This window comes from Crocuta crocuta, unplaced genomic scaffold, assembly GCF_008692635.1.
Source record: "Crocuta crocuta isolate KB4526 unplaced genomic scaffold, BGI_CrCroc_1.0 scaffold233, whole genome shotgun sequence".
NCBI classification, from domain to species: domain Eukaryota; kingdom Metazoa; phylum Chordata; class Mammalia; order Carnivora; family Hyaenidae; genus Crocuta; species Crocuta crocuta.
The window spans coordinates 6,618,604-6,631,990 of NW_027529526.1; the positions used below are offsets into that span (position 1 = coordinate 6,618,604).

At 49.7% G+C, this 13,387-nt stretch overlaps 1 protein-coding gene across 7 annotated transcripts in view; it reads right to left on the reverse strand.

Moving 5' to 3' along the window:
* BMAL1 (basic helix-loop-helix ARNT like 1) overlaps nucleotides 1-13,387 on the reverse strand; it is a 70,894-nt gene that overhangs the window by 2,709 nt on the left and 54,798 nt on the right. For 5 of the 7 annotated variants that reach the window (XM_077761169.1, XM_077761170.1, XM_077761165.1 and 2 more), the window contains 6 exons: nucleotides 10,650-10,896; nucleotides 9,077-9,183; nucleotides 7,635-7,785; nucleotides 6,700-6,788; nucleotides 5,082-5,190; nucleotides 2,229-2,322 (listed from right to left, as the gene is read on the reverse strand). In XM_077761169.1, coding sequence (XP_077617295.1) covers nucleotides 2,229-2,322; nucleotides 5,082-5,190; nucleotides 6,700-6,788; nucleotides 7,635-7,785; nucleotides 9,077-9,183; nucleotides 10,650-10,896 — 797 coding nt within the window. The remainder of the gene's footprint in view (nucleotides 1-2,228; nucleotides 2,323-5,081; nucleotides 5,191-6,699; nucleotides 6,789-7,634; nucleotides 7,786-9,076; nucleotides 9,184-10,649; nucleotides 10,897-13,387) is intronic. The other 2 variants (XM_077761171.1, XM_077761166.1) reach the window with 1 other exon arrangement.

The following is a 13,387-nucleotide window of genomic DNA, read 5'->3' on the forward strand; positions in this document are numbered from 1 at the left end:
AATTGGCTTGAAAATTCCTTTTTTTATGAGTATGTGTGGTGAAGAACACAATGACTACTCGTACAGTAGGTGCCATGCCGTGATTTTTGCAAAAGCACCAGTAGTTTTACCCAAAACTGTTTAGATTATGAAAATAGTGTGGGCCTTGCAGACCGCTGAAAAGGGCTTGCCCCCCTTAACACCCCTCCCTACCAAAAACAGACCGCAGGTGGTATTTAGGGAACTGTCTCTATCTGAACCCACCTTATGCCCCTGCATGTCCGACTGTCCTCGGATGGAGGAGGTTCACTGAGAGCCTCACTTTCTAAGCTTGACTCTGAATGAAAGAATTGTCAAACTAAATTTGGACCTGCCCAATTTGAAAGTGACTGGGAAGGGCTGGTGGCATGGGGCCACCCTGACTCTCACGGCTTTGGTACAGTGCTGCTGTCATTTCTAACTCCATCTTGTTTAAGCTACTCTTACAAGTCCTGTTGCTGAGGACTCCTATTCAGAATTTCTTCCCATTTTTGTAAGCCCAAAGAAGAATTTTCCATAAATGCCTCAAACATGCTTGCGGCTTTGTGATGTAGAGTGCACTTTTAGATCTCTGCAACTGTTGGTGTGAAAACCACCACCAATCGAGACCTGAATTTACATTTTGGGCTATACGTGTTAAATGACTGGCTCAACATTTAATATTGGGGAACTTAGATATTGTCACCTATAAAGTTGTTAGGCTAAGATGACAAAATGTACAAGTTTCCTGGGTGATATTTAAGCACGATACTGTAGTGGTAACCTTCCAAAAGAGTAGTGGGATTCTTGGTGATACCAGGATGTCAGATGTCTAGAATTTGAATTGAGAAACACAGAAGGGGAGACCACCCTAAGGAGATGGTGGATGCAGTACGCAGGGAGGACCTGGGGATGTAACAGAGCAGACCTAAGAGCAAAACCTGCAAGCAGGGACTGGGGACGTACCAAGCCTAGACCTTCTCCCCTGGCGCTATTTTCTGAGTCCTAGCAAAGGTCAGGGATTTTCACATGTTACCTTATAACAGGGCTTAATGTGCAAAGATGCCGGCTGTCCTAACCTATAGTAGCCTCGTTATAAAACAAAACAAAAACAAGGGCTAAATAATTACACATGGTCGCAAAGCCAGGCTTCAAGCCTGGGTCTATCCTTCACTGATCACTCTTACCCATTCAGTTGTTGACTTCCAAACCTTTATGGGGTTTGAAAACTTATTTTCAAATATAATTATTACAGAAGAGTCCTATATAAAATGAACCTGCCCTGGTAGAAGCGAAAGTCCCGACCTTACCCCCTCACCCTCTCTACACCCCAACGGCCCTGGGCCCATCGCACCTGCCAGCACCACAGCTCCTGGTAACCTGAGCCTCTGAGGAGCGCGGCTTTGAAAACCCATGTCCTGTTCTTGACACAATTTGTGTTCTAGGAGTCCTGTCTGTGTGAATTACTAATATTCTTTCTCTCCGTAGGTTTTGGGACAGGGAAGGAAGACTGTGTCCAAAGATGCTGGCCCTTGGGTCACCCTAACCAATATTAACATCGGGCACTATAAACAGATTTATGATTTACCGTTAACATGGCCCTACCCTTGTAAATTGTCTGGCAAAGATGGAAACAAATGAGTGGTTTCTAAGTCTATTTATAGTGTGATCTTCAAGCCAACTCTTCACGAAGGCTGGTGACTGGTAAAATACTTGTACCCAGTGCTGTCACATCACAGGAAGCCCAGGCGGATCCCCCAGGTGCTCGGCGGCTGCACAGGCACGGCTTGGCTCCGGAGCACCGAAGTTGCTGCTGCTAGTATTCCTATTTCCAGTGCCTGCACTGGACACTAATGATATTTTCTCCCTGGACAATTCTTGGCAGAGAACTAGAAAGTTTCCGTGCAAGGCAGTCACTAATGCTTCCTTCACGGGAGCTCTTGAAATGGTCCCTCAATGTGGTGGCCTCCCCGTTCCCTAGAACATCCTTTCTGCCTTCTTGCATTCACATGGAATAAATCCTCTGAGGAGGTCAGCAAGCCTCCCTAACACCACCGGTACGCTTTCTACCTAAACTCAGATAGATGCATTGACTTAAAAGAAGAAAAGAGGGTCCAACTTGTTTCAGCAACCATGACTGCTAATTATTTACTCCCACCCCCAGTGTTTCAACCTGGGCAAGAGGCTCTCCAGAGTGAGCAGGGCCTTAGTCTGAGAGTCATCAGCCTTACCTTCTTGCCTCCTGGAGAAGAGGCGTCAGGAGGAGGTGTACTTGTGATATTTAATGGGCTGGAGCCACAACTGGAAGGCGATGACCCTCTTATTCTGTCAGAGAAAAGAGGAGTTAGTTATACTGCCTTTCCTTTTCTTCAGTGGTGTGTGAGGGGTGGGGGGGAGGAGGATGAAGACCGAGAATAGGCACTGGCAAACTTTCCTATAAGGGATCAAACAGTAACTATTCTAGGCTCTGTAGGACATATGGTCTTGGTCACAATTATTCAGTTCTGCCATTGTAGCTTGAAAGCAACCATAGACCATATGGAAATGAATGAGTGTAGCTGTGTTCCAATAAAATTCTACTTAGGGCGCCTGGGTGGCTCAGTCAGTTAAGTATCTGGCTCTTGATTTCGACTCCGGTCATGATCTCATGATTGTGAGCTCAAGCCCCACGTAGGGCTCTGTGCTGACGGTGTGGACGGAGCCTACTTGGTATTTTCTCTCCTCCTCTCTCTGCTCCTCCCTCACTCGTGCGTGTACCCACAAGCTCTCTCACAGAGAAACGTTTAAAAAATTATATATACAATAACAGGCGAGAAGCTGTATTTATCCCACAGGCACCTGATCTAGAATGCAGACCCTGAGTCTAGCATCTCACCGACAAAGCCCTTGGATTAGGGTTTGGATTTCAGGTTGCTGAGTTTCAAGGAAGTGGCCAGCTTCATTTCTTACAATATCCAGATCTCCGAGCTGGAGGGGATTTTAGAAGTTCAACTTCTGTCTTTGACACATGAACTAGAACCCACAGCAAGTGATTCATCCTTTTCTCTACAAACATTTTTTAATCTAGTGAATATTCTTAGGAAATGGAATGTGCCAGGGTGGTTCAGCCACACCTGGGAAGAAAGTAGCCTTGCAGTAGTAGCAGGAGCAGCAGCAGCAGCTGTCCCCACGCCTTCTAAAGCAACAGGTGATGAAAAATGAGTCTCATTTTATATGTAAATCCACATATATGTGTTGTCAGGCTGAAGACCTCAGGAAAGGAAGCCGTGGCCTAGCGGTGAAGCTGGTGTATGATACGGGGGCAGCTGTGTGACCACCAGGCACTCAGCATCTACGTGGATGAATGCAGCTTCTGGTCTACCCAAGTACCCCTCCCTCCACTGCCTGGTAGTCTTCTGGCAATTGGCCTGTGTTGCCCTGTTGTGTAGAGTGGGGAGTGAATAAGCTTTCTCTCTCCTGGATCATAAGCTCCTCAAAGGTAGGTTACAACTACATACCACGCACTCTGAGAACCCACAGATGGGTACTAATTGCTTACTAAAAAATCACTGAACGTCTCCCACCTTCCTCTACTTACTATTGTCTATAAAACCACTGTTTTCCTGGGTTCCCCATCTTGGAATTGCTTTTCATTGTTACTTATTTCATCTTCAATATCTAGTCCTTAAATTACTGATTTTTCTTGGGGACAGTATCGTCACTGAGAGACAGGCCTCATTCCTGGGTTATTAAGCATGCTCCCCTTCAGCTCTTCCTATTCCAGTCCAACTTCCATAATGCTTATTAGCACAACATTTTGGACATCTGCTCAGCATCCTACAACGAATGGGGTCTTACGATTTTTTTTCCCAGTCTAAACTTCTTAGCATTATTTATTAGGATTCTTAGCACTCTCCCTTCCCTGCTTCAGTTCATGTACTCTCCCTTTTTTCGGAAGTCATAAAGCAAATAGACTTCTTATAAGATCCTTGAGGTCAAGGACTGTTTTATACTGTTCTTGGATGGTTCCAAGCATCATCATTGTGGCTGGTAAGAATCTGATTATCACTGCGCAATGCCCCACATCTTTCTGAAGTAGACTCAAGGCACTGTATCCATCAGTCACAGAGGGCTGCAACAGAACTGTCCTACTCCCCGGGATAAGAGCCTCCTCTGGCTAATGAGAAAACAAGACCAGTTTTCAGTTCTCCTGAGAATCAATCTGTGGCAGCAGGGAATCATTTTTCTCTTCCCCTACTATGTTCCATTAAGTGTGCATTCCGAAGGACCCGGTTACTACCCTCTTGATTCCCCAAATTCAGATGAACTTAAAACTGCTTCCTTCTTAATCACTACTCTTAACAGACTTAGATTTAATTAACAGTGTCTGAGCACACACTATTGTCAGTTTCTGTTGTAGGATCTTCCCCAGGATCTCTCCCGCTCCTAGGGCAATCTTTGAGAGATAGTTACTGTCCCCTTGTATGGCGTAGCTCAACAGACACCAAGAAGTGCATCTCTTAAGCACAGCCCAGTAGGGGCCCAGAACTCGAACCCAGGTAAACTCCTCCTCCTCTCTTTCACATGGAAAGGAAGCCCTCTCAAGAGAGCCTCTATTACTAACTGAAATGCCTGGTCTCTATTACGAAAGCTAGGCAGCTTCCACAAGCAGCAGCTGATGTTTTGTTGAGGCGCAGGTCACCGGCTTCAGCACTCGCCCGTAGTCCCGTAAGGTCCATGTGCACCTGTCCGCACTAGCTCCTTGAATCCTAATACGAAGTAGTAGGAACATTTCCTTGAACTCTGGCCTGTTTGGGTTTTGCTTCTTTAAGGCACGATTTGTCAATCTCGGCACTAGTGACATTGCGGACTGGAAAATTCTTTGTTGGGGGTGGGGGTAGATGGGGAGGAAGGCGGTCCCATGTCGTGCAGGAGTTTAGCAAGCTGCATCCCTGGTCTCTATCCATTCTATGTGCAGCAGCAACATCCTACCCCATTACGGCAACCCAAAGGGTCTCCAGATACTACAAACCATCCTTTGGGGGGTGAAAGGCCCTGGATTAAGAACCACCGGTTTAAGGGGGCAACTAGAAGGTATTACTTGCCTGTGGATCTCCATGATTTCTTCAGCAATCATTCGACCGATTTTGCCTGCCCCAGCCCTGGTTCCCCCTGGAATCCCTGGAACAGTGGGGTGGGTCCTCTTCGGGCCACCTACAACAAAGGAATCTGAGAGTGGGAAAGGGGAACCGAGGAAGAAATGCTGTTACGAGTTAAACCCAGTTCATCTCATGATCCACGTGAAAGTTCAACCTTAGGGTTATGCCCTAGGGGACGGCAGGGCCATAGCTTGTCAGGAAGAGACATTCCAGCATGAGAAGGCTCAAGTTTGCTTCCAGGATCAGAGGCCAGAGCGAAGCATCTAATCCCCCCTAGGCACTCAGCGTCTGTTTCCTGACGACCACTGTACTGCAAGCCAGTGTCACAGAGGTAAGTCAGCATCTCCGCCCTCAAGGAGCTCACAGTCTAACAGGGAGACAGGCACGATGAACAGCGGCTGGAATAAAGTGTGGGAAGTCTGGTGGGGAAACACAAGGCACTCAACTCATCCAGGGCCAGGTGCAGCTTCCTGGAGAAGTTTAAGTCTGAGCCAAGTTCTGAGAAAGGAATACAAATGAGCTTGGCAGACAGGAAAGGAGGGGAAGGCATTCCACGCACAGCAACTGATATGTGCAAGACCACTGAGGCAGGACAGCACTTGGGACATGACTCTGAGGAATTCGTCATGAGTGAGGATAAAGGCGTGGCAGATGAAACTGGAGGCAGGTACCGATCAGATTGTGAAAGGGCTCGGATGCCATGTAGCACAGTATCCACGGACGACAAGGAGTGCCAAAGGGCTTGACGCAGAAAGGGCACTTAGAGCGGGTTATTGGAAAGTCCCCTGCACGGAGAATGATCTCTAGTGGAGGAAGGGGGTCGGTGGGGGGCAGGTAGTGAGACGAGGGTAAGAAAGTTATCTGCAATAATCCAGGCGCCGGATGGGAGGGCGATGGAGAAGTCTAAGGTAGAAGGGACAGGACTTCGTGTTCAGATGTAATGGGGAAGGAGGAGGGGTCAAGGGGTCCGGCTGACCCAGCCAGATGAGGGAGTGCAGGGAATCGGTCCGGAGATGCTGAATGTCAGGTGCCTTTGAGACCAGGTGGCTCTGGCCAGGAGGCAGCTGGAGAGACAGACCTAGAGGCCCGGAGACACACCGGATATAGGAGTCACTGATGGAGGTGGGGACTGAAGGCAGCCATGCGAGCAGAGGTGGTCCCGTGGACGGAGAAGTCAAGTGCAGAGGCCGGGGCCAAGCCCGGGGGCTTGCCCCGCTGGGTATGGCGCACACCCCAGTGCTGACAACGCCCTCCTCCCACCACAGGAGCCAGTCAAAAAAAAGCACTTCAGGCAACACAGAGGAAAGCACAAGAGGAGCAAGGGCTTTGCTATTTCAAGGGCGTCCAGGGTGCAGGCAGCCTCAAGAAAGGCAAAATAAGCTCCCGCTTTTCCAGGCTCAGCACAGAAAACGAGGTGACCACCTCCTTAGTGCTCACCCCCTTGAGGCCGCCCTTGTTCCATAAAGTATGGTAGCTGGGGACACCGAATACTCGGGGGGATGGTCTGCCAGCCACAAGCGGCTTCTGGTGGGCAAGCCCCGATGCCCCTGCCGGACATAGTTACCTTCTCCAGAGGGCAGCATGCTGTCCATGCTGTGGGGGGACGCTGTGAGCTGTGGGAAGGTTGGGTCCCCGCCTTCCAGGACGTTGGCTCTGTGAACATCCCAGCAATAAGGAAACATGAGTCAGGCCCGCTCACAACCGTGCACCTTTCACCTTGGCCAACGTGTCCAGTGTCCACTGTGGACCTGGACAGGCCAGAAAATGAAGGGTCTGAGTGGCTCAGCAGGTCTCCTCGCTGTTTGCGAACACAAGGGCCATCATCCCGGCCTCTGCCCTCGCCGGCTGCCTGGGCCTTCCTAGTGTGTGCGGGACACGGTCCGGCAGAGACGGTGACTGGGGCAGCCCACCACCGTAGCTACAAGGCCTCCTCTCTTGCCAGTCTGCAGGGCACCCGGCCCCAGCACCTCACTCAGCTCTAGCCGCAGGTGGGGACACCGTGGGGAAAGAGCTGTGGGGAGCAGTCCTTGCCAAGGAAGAGGTCCTACCCTCCTCACCTGGCGGGGGCAGCCTTTGAGGCCACACTCCAGCCACCAGGGCTCCGGCTACCAGCCTGGTGGGCATGCATACCCCACCCATCCTCCACCAAGGCTGGTATGAGCTGGCACCTGTTTGTCTACCCTTCCCTCCACGGCAGTTCCAGTGGCTGCCCCGTGGGCAGGGCCTTCAGGATTCGAAAGCTAACTGCTTTATTGGGAAGGAAACGGTGCTGTTTCCTGGAGCAACCCCACAAGCCAGGGGCCGGCACAGTATACGCACTGATGCGTGTTGTTAACAAAGAAGTCCGGCTTCTGCCGATCCCAAGGCTTCACAGGATGTTAACAAGGTAGCAGGGAAGGATGTGATGCAGGCCGTCGCCTGCACCCCCTTTCCCAGGGAAGGAGCCCACAGCATTTATCTCTGAAGCGAGGGAGCTTCTAATGTAGGAAAAACACTTACAAAACGACAGTGTTGGTTGAGACGATGTATTCTACTTCCTTGGTCCAAGGGTTCATGAAACTGAACCATCGACTCCGCAGTGTGATGAAAGAACCATCTTTGATTTTAAACTTATAGCAATTAGTCGTGATCTTTTCTCTCGTCTGTAAAACTGAAAATGCAAAGAAACCATGAATAGTGCTTGCTCACACCCAGGTATTAAACTAACCAAATCCTAAGTGCACGCAGGCTCCAGGGCCCTCACCCTTTAATAAGCCAGGGGAGCTGGCACTCAGAGAACAGGCTGTTTCTGTGGGCTTGATTCAGAGCCTTTCGATCTCATTTGTGAATTTCTTGCTGTTTTCCAGTGTTGAAATGGAGGCTCCGGGGAATAGCTGACTGCATTACAGACCTCTGAGCGGAATCAGCTATGAAGTGAACCACCAATGAGAAGGCCCTGGCCAAAGGGCCCGTATTCTTTCCCCATCATCAAGCCAGAGGACAGCACAGCATTTTTAGGACAGCTGAATCCAGGGAGGTCACTCACCTATTCAGATTTCACTCTTATGTAACAAACAAGCCTCTTTTGTGTGTCAGGCACTGGAGACAGAAGGGGAGACAGGATGGGACCCCCACCCTCAGGACAGGAGTGAGACGCAGCTATGCAGGGGAAGAGATGGAGGGCAGAGTAACCCAGCAGTGCCTGAGGAGTGGCAGGGAATGAGGAGTTTTCTCTCTGCAGGCAGGGGTGGGGCGTGAAGGTGAGGAGGTGGGACAGGGTCAGGAGTGGGCGGGGCTTGAGTGCCTGTCTAAGGTATTTGGCCTTGAGTCTAAAGGCAGGAGGTTTAAGCAAGGGCGTGACGGTATCCAGGGCGTAAACGGGCTAACTGAAAGACGGGAGGTGGACTGGGGGCCTAAGGGAGCAGGAAGCGGCCTGGGTGTCTGTCACGATGGTCAGGTAGGCACGAGGCCCGAGCTGGGGCCGTGGCGGGGGAGCTGCAACACGGGGCCTCTTTGGAAATGCACATCTGAGGTGAATGGACAGGGTCTGGTGGACAGTGAAGGAAGGGGTCAATACCGGTTCCTCTCTCAGGAGGCTAACATGAGGCAGGGCCGTAAGGCAAGAGGAAAATACAGGAGGCGCTGCAGGACTTTACAGAAAACAGAATCAGATCCGTTGGAGCCCTACTAAATCCTTACAGGGTCCATGTAAATCCTCTGGGCAAGAGAGGCTTTCCAGAAATTGCACTGTCCTATGTACAGAAAAGTGCTAGGCTGTCAGTGGGTTCTCTGTAAGGAGACAAATAGGGCCTGAGAACATCTTCTCCTCAGAGAGGTTTTGGTCTGAAGATTCTTAGGCTGCCTGACATCACTGGGGGCAGATTTCTCTGGAACGCTTATGTGGACTAGTGCCGAAGCAGGGGGACGCCTGTAACTTCAGGCTTTTGTACAGCCCAGCTTACCTTGCCTATGACATTCTGCAAGATGTCCTATGTCATCTTGGTGAAAATATTCATAACACGATGTGCCTAGAAGTTCTTGTGGTAAATATGCCAAAATAGCTGTTGCCCTAGAATTTAGAAGAAAAACTGATTCAGACAATTAACAGCTTCTCTGCAGCGGATGAACCCCAACCACACTATAGCCGATAAGAACAAGGGTTAAAGCTGGCTGGATTTTCAGAGGGCTTACTACGTGGATGTATTTTTTCGGTGCACTGAATAGAACCAATGCTATAAAAACAGAGGGAAAGAAAGTCAAGAAGCCTTTCAAAGGGGTCATTGTCCCAAGAAAGGAGGCTTAAAAATGGTAACTAGTCGGATAAAAATGTGGTAGGAAATCTAAACCCCAGTGCAAACTTCCATTTTACTACTTCCTCCCCCNGAAGCTCCAGCAACGGGGGCCATAAGGACCTTGAAAAGTGGTGGTGTCCCTTTCTAACACATAGTGACTATTTCTGATGGCTACAAAAAGTACTGGCTTGTGAATATTGTCAAGGAGGCAGCGGAGAGCAGTGGAAAACACTCCATCTGGGTTCTTAGCTCAGGTCTGCTACCACTAAGCTGTGAACTGGAGGCAGCCAGTCTTTAGGCTGGGCCCCAGTTCCTCACTCACGAAAAATAAGACTGGACTTGATCAGTGTTGCCAACAGAGCTTCCTGCAGTGGGAATGTTCTAGATCTGCGCCATTACCGTCCTGTAGCTAAAATATGGCTACTAAGCCAGAGGAAATTGTTTTTACTTTTTTTTAATTTTTTTTAATTTTTACTGCAAGTTAGTTAACATACAGTGGAATATTAGTTTCTGGAGTGGAACCCAGTGACTCATCACTTACATATAATCCTCAGTGCCCGTCCCAACAAGTGCCCTCCTTAATGCCCATCACCCATCTAGCCCATCCCCCACCCATCTCCCCTCCAGCAACCCTCAGTTTGTTCTCTGTAGGAAGAGGCTCTTGTGGTTTGCCTCCCCTCTGTTTTTATTTTATTTTTTCCTCCCCTTCCCCTATGTTCATCTGTTTTGTTTCTTAAATTCCACACGAGTAAAATCATAGATATTTGCCTTTCTCTGCCTTATTTCACTTAGCATAACACTCTAGTTCCATTAGGCGTGAGGAATTTTTAACTTAATTTTGATGAAATTAAACCTTGAACAGCCATGAGATCATCATAGCCAAGGACTACTGCATCAGACAGCTGAGGATTAGATGGTCTTTTCCAAGTCTCACGTTCCAGACCTCCAATCTCAGTAGTGGCCTAGGAGCAGTGCATACACTCAGTAGGCTACACCTACTATTTCTCTTCTGGCCTTGGACATCAAACCACTCTACTTCACCATGTCCACATGCCAAGAACGTTAAAGGGAAAGTCTCCGTATTTATGATGATACTCCGAGAGGTCTCATTTTTTAGCAGAGATCCCCATCATTTCCCTCTCTCTTTACCCTCAGGAAAGCCAACTGATGGCCTAGTCCCTGCTTCACACAGAGCTGAAAATCTTGTACTATTCTTGTTCAAGGGTAATACACAGACTCTTACCGCTGGTCTACAAAAACAAACTTCCCGTCTATTGCATGCCGAGACACATATTCCATAGACTTCACCCTGATTTCCCCGTTCACTGGCTGTGGAACCACGTGAGAATGTAGTCGTCCGATTGCGACAAGGCAGCTGAGATTACAGCCCTCGTTGTCTGGCTCACTGTCTTCGTCCAGCCCCATCTTTGTGGGCGGCCAGCTCTTCAGATACCCTGTGCTGTGGATGGTGCAGAAGCTCTTTCGATCTGCTGGAAAGCAAAGTCTGCGGTCAGTGTCAGCGCAGTGCTGTGCGTGCAGGCACAGGCAGCCCTGGGCGGGCTGGGATACAGGAAGGGAGTCAGAAAAACTACACAGAGCTTTACTCCCCAGAAGTGAGAATCTAGTGACAGAGGACGACACAGAGATAGGCGACTATCATCCGGTGTCATATATGCCGAGCAGGGCCGGTTGTACCACGGCCGTGCCATACACCAAGGAAGAGGCATCTAAGTCTACCTGGGGAGAGGAGAGCTGCCTGGGAGAACAACGCAGGAGGTGGATCAAGAAGGATGAGCACTGGCCAAGGGACCAGAAGGTGTGGAGGCTGAGAATGTACCAAGCACAGAGGTGCATCCTGTACAAGGGACAGCAGAGAGCTCCGTGTGGTTGAAGGGGAAGGGAGGTGCTGCAGACACAGCTGGAGAGGCAAGTTGGTGCAGATTTTTGGGGCCTTGGACTATTTGCTAACACCTGTGTTTATCGGACGGGAAGTGGAGAGCTTCTAAACGTATGTAAGTGGGGAAACAGCAAAAGCAAATCGTGCTTGGGATACCCGAGAAGCAGAGCGACAGGTCAATTGGAATAGACGAAGAACCAGGAGGAAGACAGCGTGTGGCGGGAGATGAGGGGCGCCGTACTCCGGTTCTGCAGTGAGGAGGCGGGGAAGGGATGCAGGAGGCGTTTCTGAGAACTGCTGAGATTTGCTGTGAATATCAAAACATTTGGTATGAAAGAGAATGAAGAGGACTCCAACATTTTTGGATGGAACGGCTGCTTGTGCAATTCACGGAGTCAGGGAAGAGAGAATACAGAGCATGTTTTAGAGAAGAGGGAGAAGGGTTTCACGTTAGGACACACGGAGTGCGGGACACCTGTGAATTTCAACAATCCACAAATCCTTCTGGGGTGTTTCCCAAGCATCAGGTCTGTGCTAGTTACCAGGAAGCTGGAAAACCAATCAGACACGCCATCACGGAGTTTATAGTCCAGTGGGGGAGACAGACTTCACACAAATAACTATACCAGTAAGTACACAGGTGCAACTGCAAGAACATGCTAGAAAGAAAATCTGCAGGGGCACCAGGAAGACATAAGGTGGCCTGAGGAGTGAGTGGCAGGCGCTGATGCGCAGTTCAAAAGGACAAGCTGAGCTAGCGCACTGAAAGGAGCCGGTGTGGACGCTGGTGTGGACACCGGTGTGGATGGGGAGGCCTTCCAATCGGAGGGGCCAGCGCCAGCGCAGGCCAGCAAGGAGAGACTGGGGTGAGGCATCGGAAGGGAGTTGGCAGAGCTGAACACAGGGGGTGCTGGCAGGGATGGAGGGGGCGTGGTCATTTTGGGACGCTCAACTTTTCTTCAAGAGCAGCAGGCAACCCTGACCAGTTTTAAACAGGAAACTGATACAAAGACTTCCTTTCCAAAGATCATTCTGGGGGCACCTGGGTGGCTCAGTCGGTTGAGCATCTGACTTCAGCTCAGGTTATGATCTCACAGTTTGGGAGTTCAAGCCCCATGTCGGGCTCTGTGTCAACAGCTCTGGGCCTGGAGTCTACTTCGGATCCTGTCTCCCTCTCTCTCTGCCCCTTCCCTGCTGATGCTCTCTCAAAAATAAAAAAAAAAATTAAATAAATAAAAAAGATCCTTTGGNGCTTTCCAAAGATCATTCTGGGGCCACCTGGGTGGCTCAGTCGGTTGAGCATCTGACTTCAGCTCAGGTTATGATCTCACAGTTTGGGAGTTCAAGCCCCATGTCGGGCTCTGTGTCAACAGCTCTGGGCCTGGAGTCTGCTTCGGATCCTGTCTCCCTCTCTCTCTGCCCCTTCCCTGCTGATGCTCTCTCAAAAATAAAAAAAAAAATTAAATAAATAAAAAAGATCCTTTGGGCTGTTGTGTGGAGAGATGGAAAGCAGGAGGAGCCTACTTCACTGGACACGGTGAGAGCGTAGGGTGGCCAGGATCTGAGTGGTACGGTAAACAGGGAGGTAGATACACTTGAGAGAACTTCTGCAGAAGGAATTCATTGTGGCAGGACTTTGTAACCGACCAAATGGGGGGAGGGAGTGAACCCTGCTGAGGGTGCCCCCCTTCCAGCTTCTAGTACGTGCAACTAGATGGTGGTGGTGCCACTTACATCAGGGGAGGCTCACACGGTCATGTTTACACAGATCAGGTTTGAGATGCCCTTGAGCTACCTGAGCAGGTAGATTTAAGAAGTTAATCTGTGGATCTGGAGCTCGAACTAAAAACCTGGGCTAGAAATAGAAACTCAGAAGTCACTGACACCTAAGTAGCACTGCAGGCTAAAGGAATGGAGGACATTACCTACAGAACAAGTGCAGAGAGAAAAGTGGCTCAGGACAGAAGAGGAGCCAGTGCAGGGGACTAGGAGGAGGGCCTAGAATGGTAGAGGATGGGGGAGACGAGAAGAAAGGGGAGAAAATACTTGAAGGTGGAAGAAGAAGGAAGCATCCACCGTGTTTA